General features: G+C 39.4%; 2 protein-coding genes across 3 annotated transcripts; both read left to right on the forward strand.

Annotated features, from left to right (window-relative positions):
- Positions 1–3,024: 3,024 nt before the first annotated feature.
- Positions 3,025–11,152, forward strand: LOC146276880 (uncharacterized). Of its 2 annotated transcripts, XR_014762511.1 has the most exons (8): positions 3,025–3,615; positions 4,034–4,236; positions 4,324–4,416; positions 4,943–5,038; positions 5,134–5,244; positions 7,495–7,621; positions 8,863–10,659; positions 11,010–11,152. XR_014762511.1 is itself a non-coding variant. In XM_084701919.1 (7 exons), the coding sequence occupies exons 1-7, from the start codon at positions 3,591–3,593 to the stop codon at positions 10,581–10,583; spliced, it is 2,376 nt and encodes a 791-aa protein (XP_084558045.1). In that variant the 5' UTR covers positions 3,025–3,590; the 3' UTR covers positions 10,584–11,152. The 2 variants fall into 2 exon arrangements, 1 of the variants encoding a protein (XP_084558045.1); XM_084701919.1 differs by having other exon boundaries at positions 8,863–11,152.
- Positions 11,153–17,068: 5,916 nt separating this feature from the next.
- On the forward strand, positions 17,069–19,444 carry mrpl42 (mitochondrial ribosomal protein L42). Its single transcript, XM_084701966.1, has 5 exons — positions 17,069–17,226; positions 17,448–17,511; positions 18,145–18,229; positions 18,595–18,758; positions 19,289–19,444. Exons 1-5 carry the CDS (start codon positions 17,145–17,147, stop codon positions 19,332–19,334), a joined length of 441 nt encoding a protein of 146 aa, XP_084558092.1. The 5' UTR covers positions 17,069–17,144; the 3' UTR covers positions 19,335–19,444.
- Positions 19,445–20,211: the final 767 nt, after the last annotated feature.

Below are 20,211 nucleotides of genomic sequence, written 5' to 3' on the forward strand. Positions count from 1 at the left end.
ATTGTAGCAGCAAGGTTTCCATCCAGTTCCAATTGCTCTTTTTTCCTCCTTAGCTGCTCTTCCTGTGCTTCTATGGCATGTTTATCTTTAAGCATTTGTTGTTGCACAATAAGAGCAGCCATTTCAACCTCAGCCTTGATGCATGCAGATGAGGTGGTGGATAATCTTGAGCATGAAGAATGTGATTTGTGACTCCGGTTTGTAATATTTGACACACTGTCACTTGGATTTATTTCATCCTGCATGTCAGATATCGCTTTATTCTGTTGGGAAGGAATGGCAGGTTGCACATCAGAGTGTGGTATATTTCCCTTTAATTCAGCAGGTGCCTCCTCTTCAGATGGAATGGGAAAGATGACTGATTGTGCAGTTAACACATCTGTAGTCACATTTCTTGCTTGCTGACAGGGTCTTTCAATCTCAGAGAGCCATGTTTGAACATCATCATTGAAGTCTGTGTTGTGTTTTATTATATGTCCAAACCATTCATTTTGTGTTACCTTTTCCTCTTTGGGAAGTAAAACAATCACTGACTCATGTGTTGCATTTGCATTTTCATGCAGTTGTTTGAGTTCCTCCAGTTTGAATTGCACTTTCTTTGCATTTTCATCACTTTTCATGAGCCCTTTGATTTCATGTGAGAGCTCTTTCATTTTTGTCACATTAGATTGACGTTGCTTTTGAAGAGTTTCCATTTTGCAAGCCAGCCCTTTGGCTGTAAGCTTGACCGTTCTCTTCTCCATATTTTCCATTTCATTTGCGTCACTCATTACGCAAACTTTCAATTTTCACAATTCATCAAAGCACAGAGCAACAGACACAATGCAATACGCAATGACATTGATTCAGCCAACATGCGATTTCCATACAACAGCACAGCACAGCGGCGGCCTCAGCACACCACGCGGTCAAATCAGCCCAAACAATTGCCGATCGCGACAACCAAGCAAGCGCAACACAAGCCCAAACATACAGTCCCCAATGGACAAAACGGCAGCCTTTCCAAACTGTGTTCACCTTCAAACAAATACACAGAAGGATCAACAAACATACCGTTTCTGATGGCTGTGATGCACTGCTGTCACTCGCGCCTACACCGCTGCCGCTGTCAATTGTGTGCCTCTGATCCAAGGCGTCCGTGGAAAAGAGTCCAATGTTGCATAGTTCGTTCAGTCCAAAACATCGAGATCCAAGCGGTAAGAACAACGTTGAATCCCGTCCATGCCGTGGTGTTTTTGGATTGAATTAATAGTTTCTGTTTACTAATTGTAGCGACTGCTCTCCAATAAAGGCCGCTAAGAGGCTTAATGGGCTCCAGGCAGTTACGCGTCCAAACAAATCTCCAACTCCGGTGATGGCTATAGTTTAAAAGTTTAATGAATGAAAGCCAGAAGTACAACGGATGAATGAGAACATGTAGATAGTGTTGAAAATAAACAAATAAAATATAAACTGCTGTAGTTGATGGTTATTTAGCGTTGTTGACGATAAGTTGACGGTAAACAGAAAATAAAACAGGTGCGCCACCAACCCCCTTTGTATCCTAACCCCCTCCTGCCACAAGTGCCCCGGTATATACACCACACCCACACCCACGTGTGCCAATCAAAACGGAAGTGTTTGTAACTTTTCAACATAAACAATTTTGGCCCCTACATTTATACTTACATTTATTTATTTATACTTACATTTATCCACGGTGTAACTTTCTGCAGCAAAATAAATCCGTCGTCCCCGTCACCAAGTCAGGGGGCGGGTTAAAGCCTCTGATTGGTGAATGAACAGTATTACACACCAGGCAGACTCCACCAGTCGATCAAGCTCTCTTCAATCTAGAGGAATCTAGCGCCTCACTCAACAGCTGCTAGGGGTGTGCGACACTGCAAGATGTGGTATAGATCCGATACCAAGGAGTAAATACAGGACCAGTATTGCCAATACCGATACTTTTGGCTTAGAAAAGCAGTTTATCTACTTTCGTAAAGATTTACACTTTCGTGTCGGGGAAAGCAATGCATCATAATTGATTAAGTGAATGCATCATCAATATGAATATTTGAATTAACATTTAAAATGTTTCCTTTAATTAATTGTTCATGATTGTGATCATAATAAAACACAGGACAACGATTTTTCTCAAAAATACTGTTAATGTGTGCCGCTGAGTCGTGTTACTGCACGTACACGGCAACAACTCAGCCTAGCAGGGGAGGGGCAAAGTGAGTTTGAGCGAAGTTAGACGGTGTTTGCACAACCACTAGCCTATGATGTAACGGGAGTTGTGTAGCCTACTCAGTGTGGAATGAAACTTAAGTATCGATCTTATCACGCTATCAATCAGGCTATTGATACCAACGTTGGTATCGATAGTTGCCGGGTTTCCCAACCCGGCCACTGTCGGTCTTGAGATCGATTTGCCCACCCCTATGCTGTATCATTTCGCTGAGGATCGTGAACACATTTTCATTGATGTCTGTGTCAGTTAGTGCCAATATCATTCCTATAATTTCAGCGAAGCTCTCAATATGATGTAAAAAAAAGTGAATTGGCAGGTGCCTCCATCTCTTCAGTTACCGCCCACATTTCAACCACTGTAGCATTCAATATTTCATTCATTGAACACGCACAAGGTGTTGCCATCTTGGAATAGTCAAAAGCAGTCGATTCAAGTTGAACCACCAATCAGAGGCTTGAGCCCGCCCCCTGACTTGGTGACGTCAGGGTTACCTGCCCTTGGTGTGCAGTAATATAAGATGTGTACATATCGATGAGTTAGGCTACTTAATTTTGTTTCTGCTGCATATCTTCTTTAAGAAATTAACATAAGAAACAGTTGCGGACAATAATGGGGTCAGGAACGTTGGCGAGTTTGAATGGACGATAATAGTGTGAAATGAGTTCTTGAAAGCAAAGCATGAAAACTTTGTAGCACTGAAATGTGGAGTTAGACCGTTGAACAGTTTCTCTTCCATTTCCAGCTCTGATTTTGTATATACGGAGGCAAAACCCGACCGATCTACGTCACAGTAACCTATTTACGTCAGATCACAGACAGTTTCTGTTACTCAGCTGGTACGATGCAAAGGCAAAGGAATTAATACACAAAACACTCAGAGATTGCAGGTAGGTCTGTTCTGATATCTGCAATTGATTTAGCAAGTGTTGCTGTTGTTGCTAAATTCGAGGGGGCGGAGATTCAGGGCCTTTAGGCGACACTCCCCCAGTCTCAGGCAAAGAACTCTGCTGATTTTCTCACTATTTCAAAGCCTAATTTAACATACTTGTCGGTGTTTTTTCAATTCGAATTTGGATGGGTAGTTAAGAACACATTTTTCTGTGGTGTGATGAACTTAAAACTCATTTTCAATTCCACTTTACAGGATCTTTAATAGGGGGAGTGGAAAGACTTTCCGTAGACGGGCTCTTGTATCATAGTATTTCCACTTCCGGTACACGAGCCTCCGTTGTTGTTAACTTTATGAACTAAGTTTAGCAAGCACGCTAACAACAGTGCTGTTTACGTTTGGCTAGGCTAGCAATCTAGATATAATTTGTCAGTGTACTATTATTGCAGTAAGAACCAAAGGACCATGCACAAGCGAGTCAAGTCTGCAGGTACGTAGCTCTAGCCATTTTACCGATTCATTATTTCAGATTTAATTGCTAGCTCACTACAGTAGCTAGCTAGACCATTTAGCTAACGTTTACAGTTGGCTAGCGAACTAGCTGGTTAAATCTAGATCAGTGGTTCTTAACCCTGTCCTCAGTGAACCCCTGTCCTGCATGTTTTAGATGTTTCCCTGCTCCAACACACCTGATTCAAATGCATGTTCGTTACCAGGATTCTACGGAGCTAGATAACGACCCTTTAATTTGAATCAGGTGTGTTGGAGCAGGGAAACATCTAAAACATGCAGGACAGGGTGAAGAACCACTGATCTAGATCATTCTTCATGAACGCGTTGGTATGGGACGTATTGTCATTGTTTAACTGTGTGTATGGTTAGGTAGCTAATTAATCTTCTCACTTCAGGTCCCCCGCTTCCTCTACCCTCCTTAAAGCTTTGGGTTTCTCCTTTACGACTGATGTATTCATTTGTATGGCAAGTGGTGCTTCAGCGAAATGTAGAACACTATGGTAAAGTTGAGGAGTTCGTGATTTTGGTGATGAAGACAGTTCCAGACCTGCTTAGCTTCAAACAAAGTGCCCAACTTATTCTTGGCCTGAGAGCAAGGGTGAGATACATTTTCTGGGTGCTTCTTTTCAAATGGGTGAACTGTAAGTTTTCAAATTAAATTAAGTGTTGTTTTTTCTTTTCATAGATGATTTTGGAAATGTTTCGTATGGACCAGCCACTGAACATTCAGACCATTGAGAATCTCCTCGACAAAATGAACATATGTGCAGCAATGGATGTAAGTTATATAATAGTTAATCCAGTGGCTATGAAATGTGTACATCTCCTTAAAAAAATAACAAATAGCGATATATTTTTTACTTTACAGTTTCAAGTTTAAATTGAATATATAAAAAATATGCCCTACTCAAACATATTAACAAAGTGAATACATGCTTATAGAAAAAAAAAAAAAACAGATATCTTATATTTACATAAGTATGCATTTCCCTGAGATCTAAGTCTTGGCCAAACAACTTTCAACAACTTTATATAGCCTAATGCCTTGCATGATTCATGTCAGAGTAGCTGAAGAGAGCCTGCAAACCATCAGGAAAAGATAAATATAATTGATCAATCTCTCATTTAATATATTTATACTAGATTTAAAAAATTCCTGCTAGGGATAGCTAACCAACCAATCAATGTTGTAGTGTTTCACTTTCACAAATCACTGGTCTTGACCCTAAATATGCTTATCCTGGACAATGTCATAAAGTCTGACCCATGAATTTTTCAACTTTTCAAACTTGTGTGTTGCATAGAAGACAGATGCACAAGTGGAGGAGTCACAGGCCAACTTTGTAGTGCTAGTCCAAACTCTGCTGGCAAAACAGAGTGAGAGGGAGCACTTTTTTCAGGTTTGGCAAAAGTCCCAACTCCTCTTAATGTCTTCAATTCGTCTAACCCTCTCCATATCAACAGAGTAAAACTTACCATATCTATTTGTTCACAGGAGGTGTTCCCCAATCAGTATGGCTCCAAGTATGACACAGCACTTCAGGCACTCATTGGAGGGTTGGTCTATAGACTGGAACAGCTGCTACCAATGCCTGATCTCTCTCAAGTAGGCATTTTGTGCTTAAAAGCTATGATCCTTCAGATCGAAACATATTATTCTGCAGTGTTTCTCAGAGTAGACCGTTATACAGAACTTTTTTTAAATAAAATATGTATTTTGTTGAATGCTATCCTTCTTTTCTACTCTTTCTTCAATGCCTAACGAATCTCTCTTTCTCTCCCTGACCCTGTCTTTCTGCACTGTAGCACTGGTTGAAGCCTGAAAATATTGTAAACAATTTCTGCATATATGCAGGTAGCAACGCTAGTGCTAAATAACTATTTAGCTGGTCAGCTCCATGACACCGGGTAAGTAGGGCTCGTGAGACAGCTCACCAAAAGAACGATGGGGGAACCCACTTGTCTAGCAGATTAAAGGGGCGATTGACTGGGTTTTTGGGGTATTTCACACTGTTCCTTAAGGTCTCCGAATAGGGTATGTAACATTGGTTGGGTTGAAAATGGCCCGGGTGCTGTTCTATGCCCCCTGATAGATCCTCTGAAATGTTCCCGGGAAAAGACACTAGCTTTTCTCCTTTTATGGTATGCTCATTAATATTTAGATAACCTGCGTGCTGATTGGTTGGTTTTCAACGAGTGAAGCTGGGGAGCAAAAACGCAACACGGACAACAGCAGCACTCACTGAAACACCAAAGGTGGAGACTTGAAATAAAAACCTGCTAACAAGTCTTATGTCTACACAACACTGTTTTCAACAGATTGACTACATATCATTTGAAATGATAACATTACTTGTTTCCACTTCTGTTGTTGAAGCAAACTGGATTGATTTGGGTGGGTAGAACGTTAGGCTTAGCAACCAAACCATATCGTGATTCAACTTGGCTTCAGTTAGCTAGCTCTAGAATTGACTTGGGTGGGTAGAATGTTAGGCTTAGCAACCAAACCATATCGTGATTCAACTCGGCTTCAGTTAGCTAGCTCTAGATATCTTGCTGAAAAATAACCTGACAAAGATCTGGACAAACATGCATCGTTAATTGTAGATTTACATGACACGGGTTATTTGAATGAAACACAGTCAGGAACATGAAACAACGTTAGCCCCATTGCCAATAAACTAGGCTAAATTATCATACATTCTACCTATGCTCTTGCTAAACTAGTTTACATGCCTACTACTGTCTAGGTGTTACTAGTAACAGTTACTAGCAATGCTAACGTATCCTGTATCTAGCCTTTCTCTAGTTCTTTCAAATAGATTATCTAGACAGGCGTTAGCAATAAGCCAGACTGCTGTTTGTTTTCTGGCTATTTTTTCGGAAACTTCCCTTCTAATGCAGACTACAGCTAGTCTAGCTGTCATTTGATGTGTGTAGAAACAAATTTAGCATTCTACCTATGCTATATACAGGACACGTTAGCATTGCTAATAACTGTTAGCACAACATCATACTGTCCTGTGCGGTTGCAATGAGCATATGGTCGGAACAGCACCTCTTTCCAGTTTCAGCTTCCTAGCAAATCCTGCTTGAAATTGTCCAAGGTTGTCAAAACTGTCTTGGGCGAAATGTTCAGAGCAAATGAATGATTGAGTGTCGAACTTCGCCGGGATCTTCTCATAGACAACAGTAGCCATGCCTGTCAAATGTTTGGCTCCTTGGGAAGACTGTGAGTGTTAGCCTTCCCTGTACAGCTTGGAACACAGCATTTACGACCGTGGTCCATTTTAAATATCCTTGTTATAATTCAAAACGTTCTTCTTTGTAATTCCTTAGAAGTAGCCTACACAGAGCAGCGCGCAGCTAAACTAGTATCGGAGATAGACGCTATCTCGGGCTAGTCTGGATGTAAATTTTGGGGCGTGACAAAGATACAGACCAGAGCCAAAAAGGGCGGTCCCGTGTCCTACGTCACATGGGTAGCTTTGTTGATTTGTCAACATTGTCGTTTGATTTAATTACCTATTTTAAGGGCCTGCAATAACGCAATATGATCAGAGACTGGCGTTAGTCACGGTTTGGACTGAAAGGGAGAAAACAGGACAGTAACACAGCGGATATCGCTATATAAATAAAAATGACAATGTAGTTAAGGCGGCAGACGTGTTGCTAACCCTGGCCTTTCTTCTTGACCTATGTTTTTTTGTGGTGAATAGGTCTCTTTTCCATCGATAAAATGTCTTCTCTGTTGCTGCAGGTATAACTACTTTACCACCCGATTGTACAGTCACCTACTAACAGGCACAATCTAACAAACAATTTTCACTTTTCTGTCTTCCCTTCTTGTTCCCAGATTGGTTCTATGATCACAAGAAGCCCATCTATTCTTGAGGAATGCGGACTCTCTGTTTCTGACCTTAACCCACTGAAAATCCTACTTGAGCACCAAAACCGTCAGTTTAAGGGATCCCTGACTACTGGTAAGCTTGGGAATGGTCATGTGGGATACATTTCACATTGGTGTTGAAAAAAGTCACCTTGCACTTTCCAAAAAACAAGGAGGATGTACCAGGAAGACATCCCTAACCATTCCTAGAGCAATGTTTTGGACATTTTTATTATTAGAATTATGATTGCAAATATGAGCACTCTTTCTACAAAATCCTTCTACTCTAAAAAGCATGTCCTTATGTTTTAACAAAATGCAGGTATTTCCTATATCAAGGTCCCCAGAAATGTCCTCTGTGTGCATTTCATGCCGCATCATGATTAGGGCTGCAATTAACGATTATTTTTTTTATAATGGATTAATCTGTCGATTCTTTTTGTGATTAATCAATGAATCGGATAAAAAATAAAAATTTAAAAAGCATTAATTTACAACCATTAGTTTAAAAACAGAACTGACAGTGCAAATTTACATTACAAAAAATCTTTAGAATGTGCACAAACAGGCACACAATTTTGAAAAATGTATTAATATTAGCGTGGATTTAATGCTATTTTCAGAGATGAGCAATTTATTTGAGTTCTGTTTAAAACTTTATTGAAAATGTAAAGGTTGTGGAAGTAGGTCAGACTTTATCAGAATAATCTGGTGTATATTTAAGATTTTGACACAATTTTGAAAAAAGTTTTCAAAGATAAGTGATTTAATATCATTTTATTAGAAACTTCATTGAAAAATTAAAAGCTGTGGAAGTATACTAGACATTGTAAAAATACTCTGTTTGAGGTTTTGTACTAAATATTATAAAAGTCTTAATTTTTCAAAATGGTATGGGTAGTTTTTACCCAGTCCCTAATGTGACGCTGCAAAGTAGAGTCTTCCGAATGTAAGACGAATGTCGAATATGAAACTAACCTCACCTCGGTCAATTAACACACTTTCTCGATGTATTTAGTGTGAAATGCTCCCACACCTTGGATGACTTAGGTCGTACTGATTTCTCTGCCTCCGCCACATCTCGCCGATGGTCTTTCCTCTACCCCCGCTCAACAAAACTTTTTTTTTTTTTATACTCAAACATCTCCGCGACTTATTGAGTGGCGTAGTAGTCGTGTGCACAACAAATTGATAATGAAATTTGTTGCCAACGCTTTTAATAATCGATTCGTTGTTGCAGCCCTAATTATGATAATAGTGTTTTTTTATAAAATGCTTTTCAAAGACTTGTGTAAAAAAGATTGCTATTAAATTCCAAGCCTTTCTGTGTTGTAGCTATCTCATCCACTGTCGGTGACTGCATACTGGCCTCACTCTCATTCCATTCCACTTCTGTAAACCTGCCAAAACAAGATCTTAAAATTCCGTTGGAGTTGCCAAGGCTAACAGAATCAAAAAAGCCATATGAAGCCAGCGAGAATGTCAAAAGCACTTCCAATGCCTTTAAGCATCTGGTGATGACAGATGACTCAGACTACACTGAAGTACACTTGCAAGAGAATGATGGTGATGAAGAAGATGGAGAAATTGGCAATCAATCTGTGATGAACAGTCGTGTGTGTGACAGTGAGGAAATCATATTGAAGGATAGGAGGCTTGATAATGGGTTGGCACCAGCAAAGAGGAGTGTGTCAATCACTGGAGAACTCAAACAACCTTTGAAGCTAGTGCCTCAGACCACCACCACTGAGAGTACCTCTCAACCAGACTTAAGTGTTTATGCTGCTAAAACTCACCTGCAGGTCAATCCAAAGGTCAAGTTGGTGAATTTGCAACAATGGGTGTCCCAAATTGCTAGCAATACAATTTCTCTCCCAGCCCTGCCCCCCCGAAGGCAAAACTATGCTACAGATGAACAGACGGGAGACTTATATCTTAGAAGCAATGTGAAGTCAGGAAGGCCTGAAAGCAATGTATTAATAGAAAGGGCCATTATACGAATGAGGCACCCTAAGCTTCTTGGGAAAACTTTGAAAAGGAAAACTCCAAAGGCCACCTATACATGCTCGGAGTGTGAGAAAGGCTTTCCATATCAGTCTATGCTAGCAGATCACCAGCGCATTCATACAGGAGAGAAACCTTTCAAATGTTCAGAGTGTGGGAGGACCTTTAGGACGTTGGGATTCTTGACGAATCACCAGAAGATCCACACTTCCATCCGCCCCTTTAAGTGCGAAGAATGCAGCAAGTGTTTCCTGAAAAAAGCTGACCTGCAGAAGCATCTTAGAGTCCACAGGGGAGAAAAACCTTTTAAATGTTCCATCTGTGAAAAGGGTTTCACACAAGCATCGTATTTCAAAATTCACATGGACTGTCACACAAGTGACAAGAGCTTTCCCTGCACTCATTGTGATAAAAACTTCCCCACTGCATACAAACTATCCAACCACTTGCGCTGGCACACTGATGAGCGCCCTTATATCTGTGAGCAGTGCGGGAGACGTTTTCACAACCCCAGCCTTTTGAAAAGACATATGGGCTATCACACTGGGGACCGTCAGTACTTGTGTGCCCTGTGTGGACGAACCTTTGTGTACATGTTTGATTTGAAAAAACATCAGCGTGACCATGGGCCCAAGCCCCAGCTCCCCTGCCCAGTTTGTCAGAAGGTATTTACCAGTAACGGCTCTCTGAAAGTGCATAAGCGCATACACACCACTGACAAACCCTATAGGTGCTCAATTTGCGACAAAGGATTCAACCAGATTGGTAATCTGTCCGTGCATAAAAAGTTGCATTCAAACGAGCGCCCCTATCGTTGCGATGAGTGTGGGAAGACATACAAGTTATCCACTCATTTAAGAGAGCATAAGTACATCCACATGGGGAAAAAGCCTTGCCAGTGTGCTACATGTGGCAAAGGGTTCCGCTACCCTGGCATCCTGAAAAAACATGAGCAGCTGCACTTGAGAGAGCAAGCAGAGAGCGCCAAGAGATATAGTCATACTTGCAGACGCAGTAGAGACTCCTCCAAAAGGATGTTGGATGACTATTGATGTTGCATGTACCATCCAATAACAAGCCTGAAGGCCCACTTCCCTGAATACTACAGAATGTTATTTAATTGATTAAGTAAGTAGTTGTAGGGAGTATTTATAAGTGGTTTAAATCTGTTTTCATGTTTCATGTACATTTTGCTTTCATGTATTAGTTATAACTGTTTGAAACCTTTTGGAACTTATAGAAAGATTGATCTCAGTAGTTTTGAATGTTCGTTCTTTGGTACCTCACGGATTGACTCATTAAATGTATATATCTTTGCTGCTATCACAAATATTTGCAACAAAATGTAATGTTTGTTCAAATGTGCCGTTTTCTTTTTAGCTTAGAAAATACTTAATTTTTACCTTTTTAGGTATGTCATGGACTATATTGATGAAATATTGAGATTTTTATTTTTTACCATTTCGTGTGATTTACAGTTTGGTGTGTTCTAAATTCAGGGGACTGAAGATGGAACGGCACCAAAATGATAAGGTTTTTAATATATCTTGTGAGAACGGCTGTAACTCTGTGTATTGAGGTAAAATTACATAACACTGCTTCCTAATTAATACTTGTAGAATGCCTCCCTGTGTGTCATTTATTGTGAGTCTTTGATGCTACATTATGTTGTCCTTACATTTTGTCCTCTGCTGTGAGTTGTCATAAATACACTGCGTGTTGGACAATTGGACTGACACTGGTAGAGGTTGTGAACAGCATCATGGATTGGTCTACTTAGCAGGTCTATGGCGGGTGTGCACAATTAGAATTCAAGGTCCAGAGAAAGAGGGTTCCCATGGTACCTGGAAAACATGGAATAAATGTTTTCTGTTTCCAGGTTTGGAAAAGTCAGGAAAGTGAACACTAACATGGAAATTGAAACAAGTTGTCCTGAAATGTTATTGGATGATGTGTAAAATAGTAATAAAATGAAACTATTGAGCACAGCCTTGACACCTACAATGAAACTTCTTATGCAAGTTTATCCTCAAATGCAAGTAGCTGTGTTTTTACTGTGTGGTAAACCAGGTTTATCAATGTTAGTTAGTAAGCACTGCAATCTTGCTAACTAGCTAGCTGCAACTTGCTAGCTAGCAGCTTAGATTTTTACAGTGCTTTAAAATACTAGAACTATGTTTGATCCCCATATGTATTTCACTCATTGACTTTTCCTAAAACCATGTTATTCACCATATTCACCACATTTAGGGGAGTTTGTTTTGAATTTCGATTAATTAATGATCAGTGCCGCCGCTCCCATAACGCGCGCTGTGCGTAGGGCACCAAGACCTGAGGGGGCACCAAAAAATTGCCAACTGAAAAATCATAGTTATTATAATTATAATGCCGATATTATTTCAGTAGGCCTATATAAATATTACGCACCTTTTAGGCATGTATATCACAAAACAGGCCAAACAAGAGATATATTTAATTGCTCAAAAAACGTTACGATGGTGCCCCCCCCCCCACCCCACAAAAAAACAAATACACACTCAAGTTTCCAAGCTCGCCATGGGTGCCCTTTCCTATCTCAGTGGCCTGACAAACTTTGACAGTAGGCTAGGTAAACTTTTCGAAAATGGCCTCAAAAAGACAACAGGAGTTAGGGGCAGAAAAAGAAATAAACTGCAAGATGATGCCCGTGCATCACTTTCAGGTAAGTCCATGTTTAATTATTGTTAAATACGGGAAATGTGCTGCTAACTTATAGTTAGCCTATGCATACACCTCGAACTAACTGACGTTATTGCTAATTTTAGCACACTCAAATATGTTAGGTGCAAACTAAATTTAGATTTTACTGTTAAACATTATTTATGCATTTGAAATAACTGACGCCAGCAAGATGTTACTTTACTGTACATTCTATGATGCTTTTATATTCGATTGATCAAATCGTTTTTAAATGAGTAATAAAGGTGGAGAGCTCTGTGGCTGCATGCTTTCAGTTTTAAATGTTTATAATTAATTTGGAAAACAATGCTAAGAAACGTAAGGGTGGGGCTTAAAAATTAAGACACAAAAATACATCACCTTCACTGGACAAGGTTTTACCAATTGAAAAACGGCTGTTTATTTTACATATTTTGTTTATGTTCCAAAAACTATTATGCACTCAAATAAAGGCCCCAAAATTCAACTTTTAATTTTTTTAAATTTTCATTAACAACCTTTTTCACATGACTAAAACGAGACTAAGACATGACGAAAACGGATCTTTGAAAATAAAAACTATGACTAAATATATTATAACTTTTGTTAACGAGACGAGACGAAAATGTTGGTGGTTGACAAAGTAAAAAAAATACTTTTTTCCCCCAATAATTTTATATTTGATAGATTCCTCCTCACTGTTTACTAAGCGCGCTCTCATCTCTACTGCTGTCAGTGGCCGATTCTCCAAGTCTCTGGGCCAAGTTTCGCACGAGTTAGAGGCGTGTTCGGGCGAGTGTTATCAACCCATGCAATTGACAAAATATGTCAGGTGCTGCTATAACGTACATAGACAGCACGGCTAATTTAGGTAGTTATCTGAAGAGGCTACATGGTATTTGTGTGGAGACGTCTGCCTCCCCCTTGGATTCAGCTATGGCTACAGTTAGTGGCTAGCTCCAGCAAGAAAAGGAATTCTATATTCTCCGAGAAACAAATCCCTGTTGTGTACGACAAAGTAAGACGAGAGATAGCTGAGTCATTGAGAAAAACCTTAAAGTAGGACATGAGTTCAATTTAGTGTGTGGTGTTAAATGAGTGTTTACAGCAGCTTGTGACTGCCAGTAATAGTTAAGCATTGTTTACATTCATAGAACACAGCCTACATCAGGAAAGAAGGACTAGTTTAAGGCAAGGTGCAGACCTGATGTTATGTCTTTTGTCAGAGACTTTGTTTAATATGTGAAGTAAAACTTTGACTTGTTAATTGATGATTAATTGATGATTTGCTGTCTGACAAAGAAATACATCATTATGTAGGCTACCATATTAAATTGCATAGCATCATATTCTTTTGCATCGCATCTCATTGAATCACATCTTGTCAAATCGCACTGCATCGCAATAGGGGTGAATCATATCGCATTAGTAGTTGCTTTTATGTATCTTTAATGTATCGGATCGTTGGCAGTGCATCGAGTTGTGTATTGCATCGTCCTCAGTGATGGAGATGCACATCCCTACTGAGAAGGGAAGAAAAGGAGTCTAATATGGCTATTAAATGTGATTAAAACTAGACTAAAATATTGAGTTTTCATCGACGAAAACTAGACTAAAACTAAGAAGGATTGAAATGACTAAATGTGACTAAAACTAATAAGCATTTTCGTCTAAAGACTAATACTAAGACTAAATCAAAAATAGCTGCCAAAATTAACACTGCTGGGAGGCACCAAAAAATAGCCAACTGAAAAATCATCATAGTTATAATAATTATAATGACAATATTATTTCAGTATAGAAATATTAGGCGCCTTTTAGGCATGTATATCACAAAACAGGCAGATCGAGAGATATATTTATCTGCTCAAAAACTTAACATTCTATGATGCTTTTATATTCGATTTATCAAATAATTAACTATACTTTAAATGAGTAATAAAGGTGGAGAGCTCCTTGGCTGTATGCTTTAGTTTGAACTGTTTATAATTTGGCAAACCAGGCTAAGAAGCGTTAGCCTGACGTTGTCATACTAGTAATTCTAGTCAGAATGAGTCTGAGAACTCTCCGTTGGGTGTGAGTATGGGGCGCAGAATCAGAATGTCAGAGCATTAGCAACATTAGCAACAACATTAGCAAGCCAAAACTCTTTCTAGCATGTGTATTGACAGGGAGACAATAGGGTCCAAATGCAGTGCTCCCTCCTCAGGCCCCTCTAAACCGGAACTCTCTCCTCAGGCCCCTAGAGCCGGAACTCTCTCCTCAGGCCCCTTTTTTCATGTGTATCCGAGGTATTAGCGCCACCGCTGGTCGGAGGATACTGTAGGCTATTTATATTAATAGGCTACCTTACATTGAACTTCGGTTTTAGCATAAGTCAATAATGTTTAACAAAGCGGAAATTAGCATTGCGGCTAGCGTTACGTATTGCTAACATTACAAACATGATCACTGTTCTAACCCTGGCAAGCATAGAAAATAGGTTTGGCAGTTTAGCGTCATCTAGTGGTCATTATAGAATATCACATTTTTTCCGTTGGTCATTTGCAGCAGCAACAGCTGGCTCGTGTTATTGTTTATTGTTTCCACGGCAACAAGAGCCGGCTCTGAAATAATTCATTTTTTAACGTTGATAATACAAACAACACTACTCTCTTAATCTGAAATCAATATCCATCCTTGTATTTATGTTAAATGTTGCTTCATCAATTACCACTTCAATCATAAAGATGTGTAATAGCACTAAACATATATTCCATATTCCAATAACGTAGGATTACGGTGTTCATGGGAAACTTAGGCTACTGCAGGGGGATAAATTAACAATAACCATGCCGAGAACATAGCCTTATGTATCGTTGATGAAATGCCTCATTTAGGCTATCACCGGCCAAACTGGCTAGCGAGTTTTTATTATGAAAATGAAATTTAGCCCGCATTTGGAGGGTGTTAATTTAGAACTCTGTACCTAACGCTAGCCGCAATGCTAATTTCCGCTTTGTTAAACACTATTGACTTATGCTAAAACCGAAGTTCAATGTAAGTTAGCCTATTAATATAAATAGCCTACAGTATCCTCCGACCAGCGGTGGCGCTAATACCTCGGATACACATGAAAAAAGGGGCCTGAGGAGAGAGTTCCGGCTTCAGGGGCCTGAGGAGAGAGTTCCGGTTTGGAGGGGCCTGAGGAGGGAGCACTGCATTTGGACCCTTCTCCAGGGAGAGCCTAACCTGTCAGCTGTGTTGTCGATGCCCTGAGAGAAAAAAGTGACCAGAGCTTTCCGTAAAACAGTAGCTCTGGTCGTACGATGTGTAGCCTATGACGTCAATTCCATTTTCAAAAGCTTTTTGGAACAGAAAGGCGACTTTAAAAAAATCAGCCAGCAGTGTGTATTTTTTTTGCCTCCCCTTTCGAATTCAGAATTCAAATTACTAGACAAAAAATTATATCCTGAGAAAAGTGGATTTTGAGGGGTATAGTTCCATAGACCTCCATTCATTCTGCACTTGCTCGTTAGCGCCCTCACATAGAACTTCAACCAGTTCAGAACCCGGAAGTTTCCCGAGAGTGGCAGTTCTCTCTATATTAGACAGCTCTTCTCTGCTCTGCTACTACTCTTTAGCCGGCTCGCAAGCTAAACAAGTGTGTGTGCCTGTTGTTTTGTTTTCGGTCTAGCTAGATCCGGTGTGGTGTTGTAGTTTTTCTAAAGTCGGCAGTTGTTGCAACAGCATGTAAAAAAACTACAAAGTTTGCGAGGCCAAAAGCGTTAATCGCGCGATAAAAAAATTGACGCCGTTAATTTGGGTTTGCGTTAACGCCGTTAATAAGGCGTTAAACTGACAGCACTAATATATATATACAATATATATACAATATATATATTAATACGGGTGGTTGAAATCAAGTATTCTGATTGGTTGAGAGTGAGTCACGGGGTGTGCTTTATTGAGCATAAAGTAGTGTACGCCTTTTTACATTTACCTTAAAAAGGGAGCGTTCCATATTAGTGCGCATTCAAAATAACTAAAAGGTTGCCGAAGAAAAAGACTGTCTACTAGTACTGGTGTGCAGCTGTTTATTGGTTACTGTAGCAAGCTAGACTAGCAACTTTCGGTTAATTTTTTAGCAATAATATTGGATTGTCCTGTGCTATCAGTGCTAACTAGCTGGTCTAACTACTGGAACGTTGGACGGAAGCTCAGGTCTAGCCATTAGTTGCTAACTTGATATCCACTTATTTAATTTGAGCTTCGTAGCCACGCAATTACAGTACATGACCTGGTCTTGGCTTCTTAAAAGGAAGTTTTCCACGGATGCACAATTAATGGAGCTATCCAAATCAACATAAGCTAACCTTAACAACAGTCTAATGTTAGTCTATCGAGTCCCAAGTCACTCGTAACTTGTTTACAGCATATGTAGGCTAGCTAGCTACCATATACCCAGTGGCAGTGCCTACGAAACATTTATTTTGATTGATTTAGAATGTTTACAGTAGGCCTACTGTTTAAATTAAATATTATTTTATTGAAAGTGTCCCATTGTCGTTGTTATTTTAAAGGCAACTTTTATAAAATGTGCATTGAGAATGAATGAGATGGTGCAAGATCTAGCTAGGCTAGATCTAGATTTAGTTATTTTGAGTGCGCACTAATATGGAACGCTCCCGCTTTAAGGACGCTGCGCTACCCTTGAACACGTACTTTATTGGCAATAAAGTACTGCCTCTCGTATGTTATTGCTTAAATATATACATTGTATGACACTTCTTCCAGACCCCAGTTTGACTTAAAATTGTGAAGTTCTAAATTACCGATGGGTGGCAGTATTGCGCTAATCGTGCCAAGTATGGCGGAAGTGTAAAGAAAAGCCGGATGTGAAATTCCTTCTTGAGAATGTCTACAGCTTGCAAGTGATGAGCATGGCCGGTCATTTGAAGAGGTTGAACGGTTTATTTACACAGTTGTCAAACGCAACCAGACAGAAATACAATACAAGTAAGTTATTTCTTATTGTATAATGCTTGTACATCTACGTTTGATATCTGGCTAACTACCAAGTGTCAGCAAATTTGTTGTAATGTTGTATTGGTTTATGTAACCTAGCTAGCGCCAGTGCCTGTGCCTGCCAAGTACGCATTCATCCCGCAGTGAAGCTTTTCTATGCGAATGTCATCGGTCTGCGTTTCATACTTAAACTGCATGTATTTATTTTACAGCATGTTTTCTGCAAGCACACCCCAAGTCAGCTATTGGTGGTCCCTCAATTGATGATCCTTACTGGTAGGTTGCATTAGAAAGAATTAAAGTATCAAATATTTTAAGTCTGACTATAGCTTAATGATATGCAACATTTGTAAACAAAATAGTCAGTATTTTCATGTGGTTGTTCGCTACACTCGCATGCTCAGCTCTTTACTGTAAGCCGTGAAAAGGAGATGGATTGTAGGGATACTAGCAAAGGGTTGTCCTGAAAAATCTAATAGTTTGAGGGGCTTTGAATATTCGTCATATCACTTACCCAACAGATTACCCTTAAATATTAGGGAAGCAATATAACACAGCTTAAAACCTACCTTTTTACCGAAGCATTTAAGTAATTTTATCTCAGAAGGGTTTTTACTACTTGTATTGTTTTTATAGATTTGCAATTTTAATTATTACTTTTATCACTTGTATTATTGTTTTTATTGATTTTATGTAAAGCACCTTGAGCTACAATTCTTTTATGAAATGTGCTATATAAATAAAGTCTTACTTACTACTAACTTGTACATGATAATCGTTTATCATCATTATGAAGCACAGGTTGGTGCCTAATCCCTGCCATACATATAGCTGTTATTGTGTTATTTGTTGAGACAACGTTGATACTTGAATGTGAAAACAGTCTCAAAACATTTATCTCAATTTCAGTCAAGTAGAAATTGGTGTAACTTCAGATGGGCAAACCATTGTCTGTTACCATCCCTCCATGGATGTTCCCTATGAACTTACACAGGTAATGTATTCATTTGGCTGACACTTTTATCCAACGGTAAAGATCTTTAATCAGCTTCTGGTCTTGAGTTGTACTACTCATGTATCTATGCACGCACGGAAATGCAAATGTTCTTTGAGAAGCTAACATTTAGACAATTGGTATAATATTGACATGGATCAAAATATACATTTTTAGGATTGTTAACATTAATTTGTCAAATATAAATCCCTTTCCACAACCTGTACCTGCAAGCCAAATGTTTGACATTTTGCAAAATGACAATGTCTACAGTTGTTGCTGTCTTTATTTTTCAACTCCCACAATTAAGAAGTTGTAAATTTTGACCAATTGCTGTGTTGTAAATGTGTGAATCTCCTTTGCAGGCAATTCCACGACCAGACCCTCTGATCAATCTTGCAGAGAACCATGACCAGGTTCTGAAGGCTCACCTCAGTAGGGAGGTGTTTCAGAACAAAAAAGCCCCTACGATTGAGGAGCTCAGCAAAATGTTTTTCACAACCAAGCACCGCTGGTATCCTGTGGGACAGTAAGTAGTTTTTTTGATTAAACACCTTTTTATTACACAATGTTCATTTTTGGTGCAGCGTTTATTCGAGTGCGGCGTTTATTTGATGGCGGCGTTTAATCGAAGAAATACGGTACATTGCTTAAGTCTTTCTATTAATTAAAAAAGAAAAAGTAAAATATGATTTTGATAGGGTTTTTTTCCGGTGGCTCACATGGGCAGTTGCCTTAAATCAGCGGCCTGGGTTAGATTCCAGCCCAGGCTATTTGCTGCATGCATTCCCCCCTCTCTCTACCCAGCCTTATTGGATTGTGACAGTTTGAGGCAGACGTCAAACTGTTTTATCAGGTCAGTTAGGTCAGGTCATAATACTTCTGGGTGCTGAACTAGAAGACACCTGTTGCAGCAGCTAGTGGCCTCATGTCAAACCTAATGATTGTGGGAGCTTCCACTTATGCTGACCAACCTACAATATTTATGTTTATAAATGATAGATGTTAATTGCAGCTTCTTAACATTTATTATTTTCTAAAATTTCTCTATTTCCTCAGGTACCACATACGGCGAAGAAAGGGAGATCCTCCTAAAGACAGATAGAAACTGCTCTGTAAAGGAAACCGCTACTGTAACACAAAGCTTCTTGATACCAACAAACTTCTACCTGTTTTGTGGTGTAAAATAAAATGAACAAAACAATTGCTCTAAAACCTTTTTGCACTGAAATGCTGAGTTAGACGGTTGAACAGTTTCTCACCCATTTTCAGGTTTTGTGTAGGCGGGGCAAAACCCAACATATAAACGTCACAGCCACCTATCTACGTCAGATGACAGATGGTTTATATAACCTGCATTCTGTTACTCAGCTGGTACAATGCAAAGACAGTCATTAACACATAAAACACTCAGAGACTGCAGGTAGGTCTGTTCTGATATCTGCAATTGATTTAGCTAATTGCTGTTGTTGCTAAATTCAATACGCTTGGGGGGGTGGAGCTTCAGCTCCTTCAGACGACACGCCCCCCCCAGTATCAAGCAGACAAGACTGCTGATTTTCTCACAATTTCAAAGCCTAATTTAACATACTTGTCAGTGTTTATTTCATTTGAATTTAAATGGTTAGTTAACACATTTTTCTGTGTGATTAACTTAATTCTTTCAGTTCTGCTTTACAGTTCAAATTACAAGCTTGGAAAAATGTTTTAAGGTACCAGTGGTTGTACTGTAAAGGTATTCAGTTTCAACATATCTAGAAGGGTGTTCTACTTGTGCAGCATATTGAATATTGAGTATTGAAACAGGCTGAGGTAAAGGCAGTATAGATGTATTTGTAAGCAAACTAATGGCAGAGTACAAGCGTTGCTGCTGATTGTCAACCTACCCAGCCACCAATGTACGGTGGTTGGCAGAATGGAGGAATCATTTTTACTGTAATGTCAAGAATGTTAGAATATGTAAAAATACTGTGTGAAAAACA

The sequence above is a fragment of the Hypomesus nipponensis genome, chromosome 7, assembly GCF_054491055.1.
Source record: "Hypomesus nipponensis isolate SF chromosome 7, ASM5449105v1, whole genome shotgun sequence".
NCBI classification, from domain to species: Eukaryota; Metazoa; Chordata; class Actinopteri; order Osmeriformes; family Osmeridae; genus Hypomesus; species Hypomesus nipponensis.

Bases quoted from the DNA above. Each gene is read 5' to 3' on its own strand.
- LOC146276880 (XM_084701919.1), top strand. From the start codon at position 3,591: ATGCACAAGCGAGTCAAGTCTGCAG. The intron at 5,039-5,133 runs GTTTGGCAAAAG...ATTTGTTCACAG, and splicing joins AGAGGGAGCACTTTTTTCAG to GAGGTGTTCCCCAATCAGTA. The intron at 5,245-7,494 runs GTAGGCATTTTG...TCTTGTTCCCAG, and splicing joins CAATGCCTGATCTCTCTCAA to ATTGGTTCTATGATCACAAG.
- mrpl42 (XM_084701966.1), top strand. From the start codon at position 17,145: ATGAGCATGGCCGGTCATTTGAAGAGGTTGAACGGTTTATTTACACAG. The intron at 17,512-18,144 runs GTAGGTTGCATT...TCTCAATTTCAG, and splicing joins TCAATTGATGATCCTTACTG to TCAAGTAGAAATTGGTGTAA. The intron at 18,759-19,288 runs GTAAGTAGTTTT...CTATTTCCTCAG, and splicing joins CGCTGGTATCCTGTGGGACA to GTACCACATACGGCGAAGAA.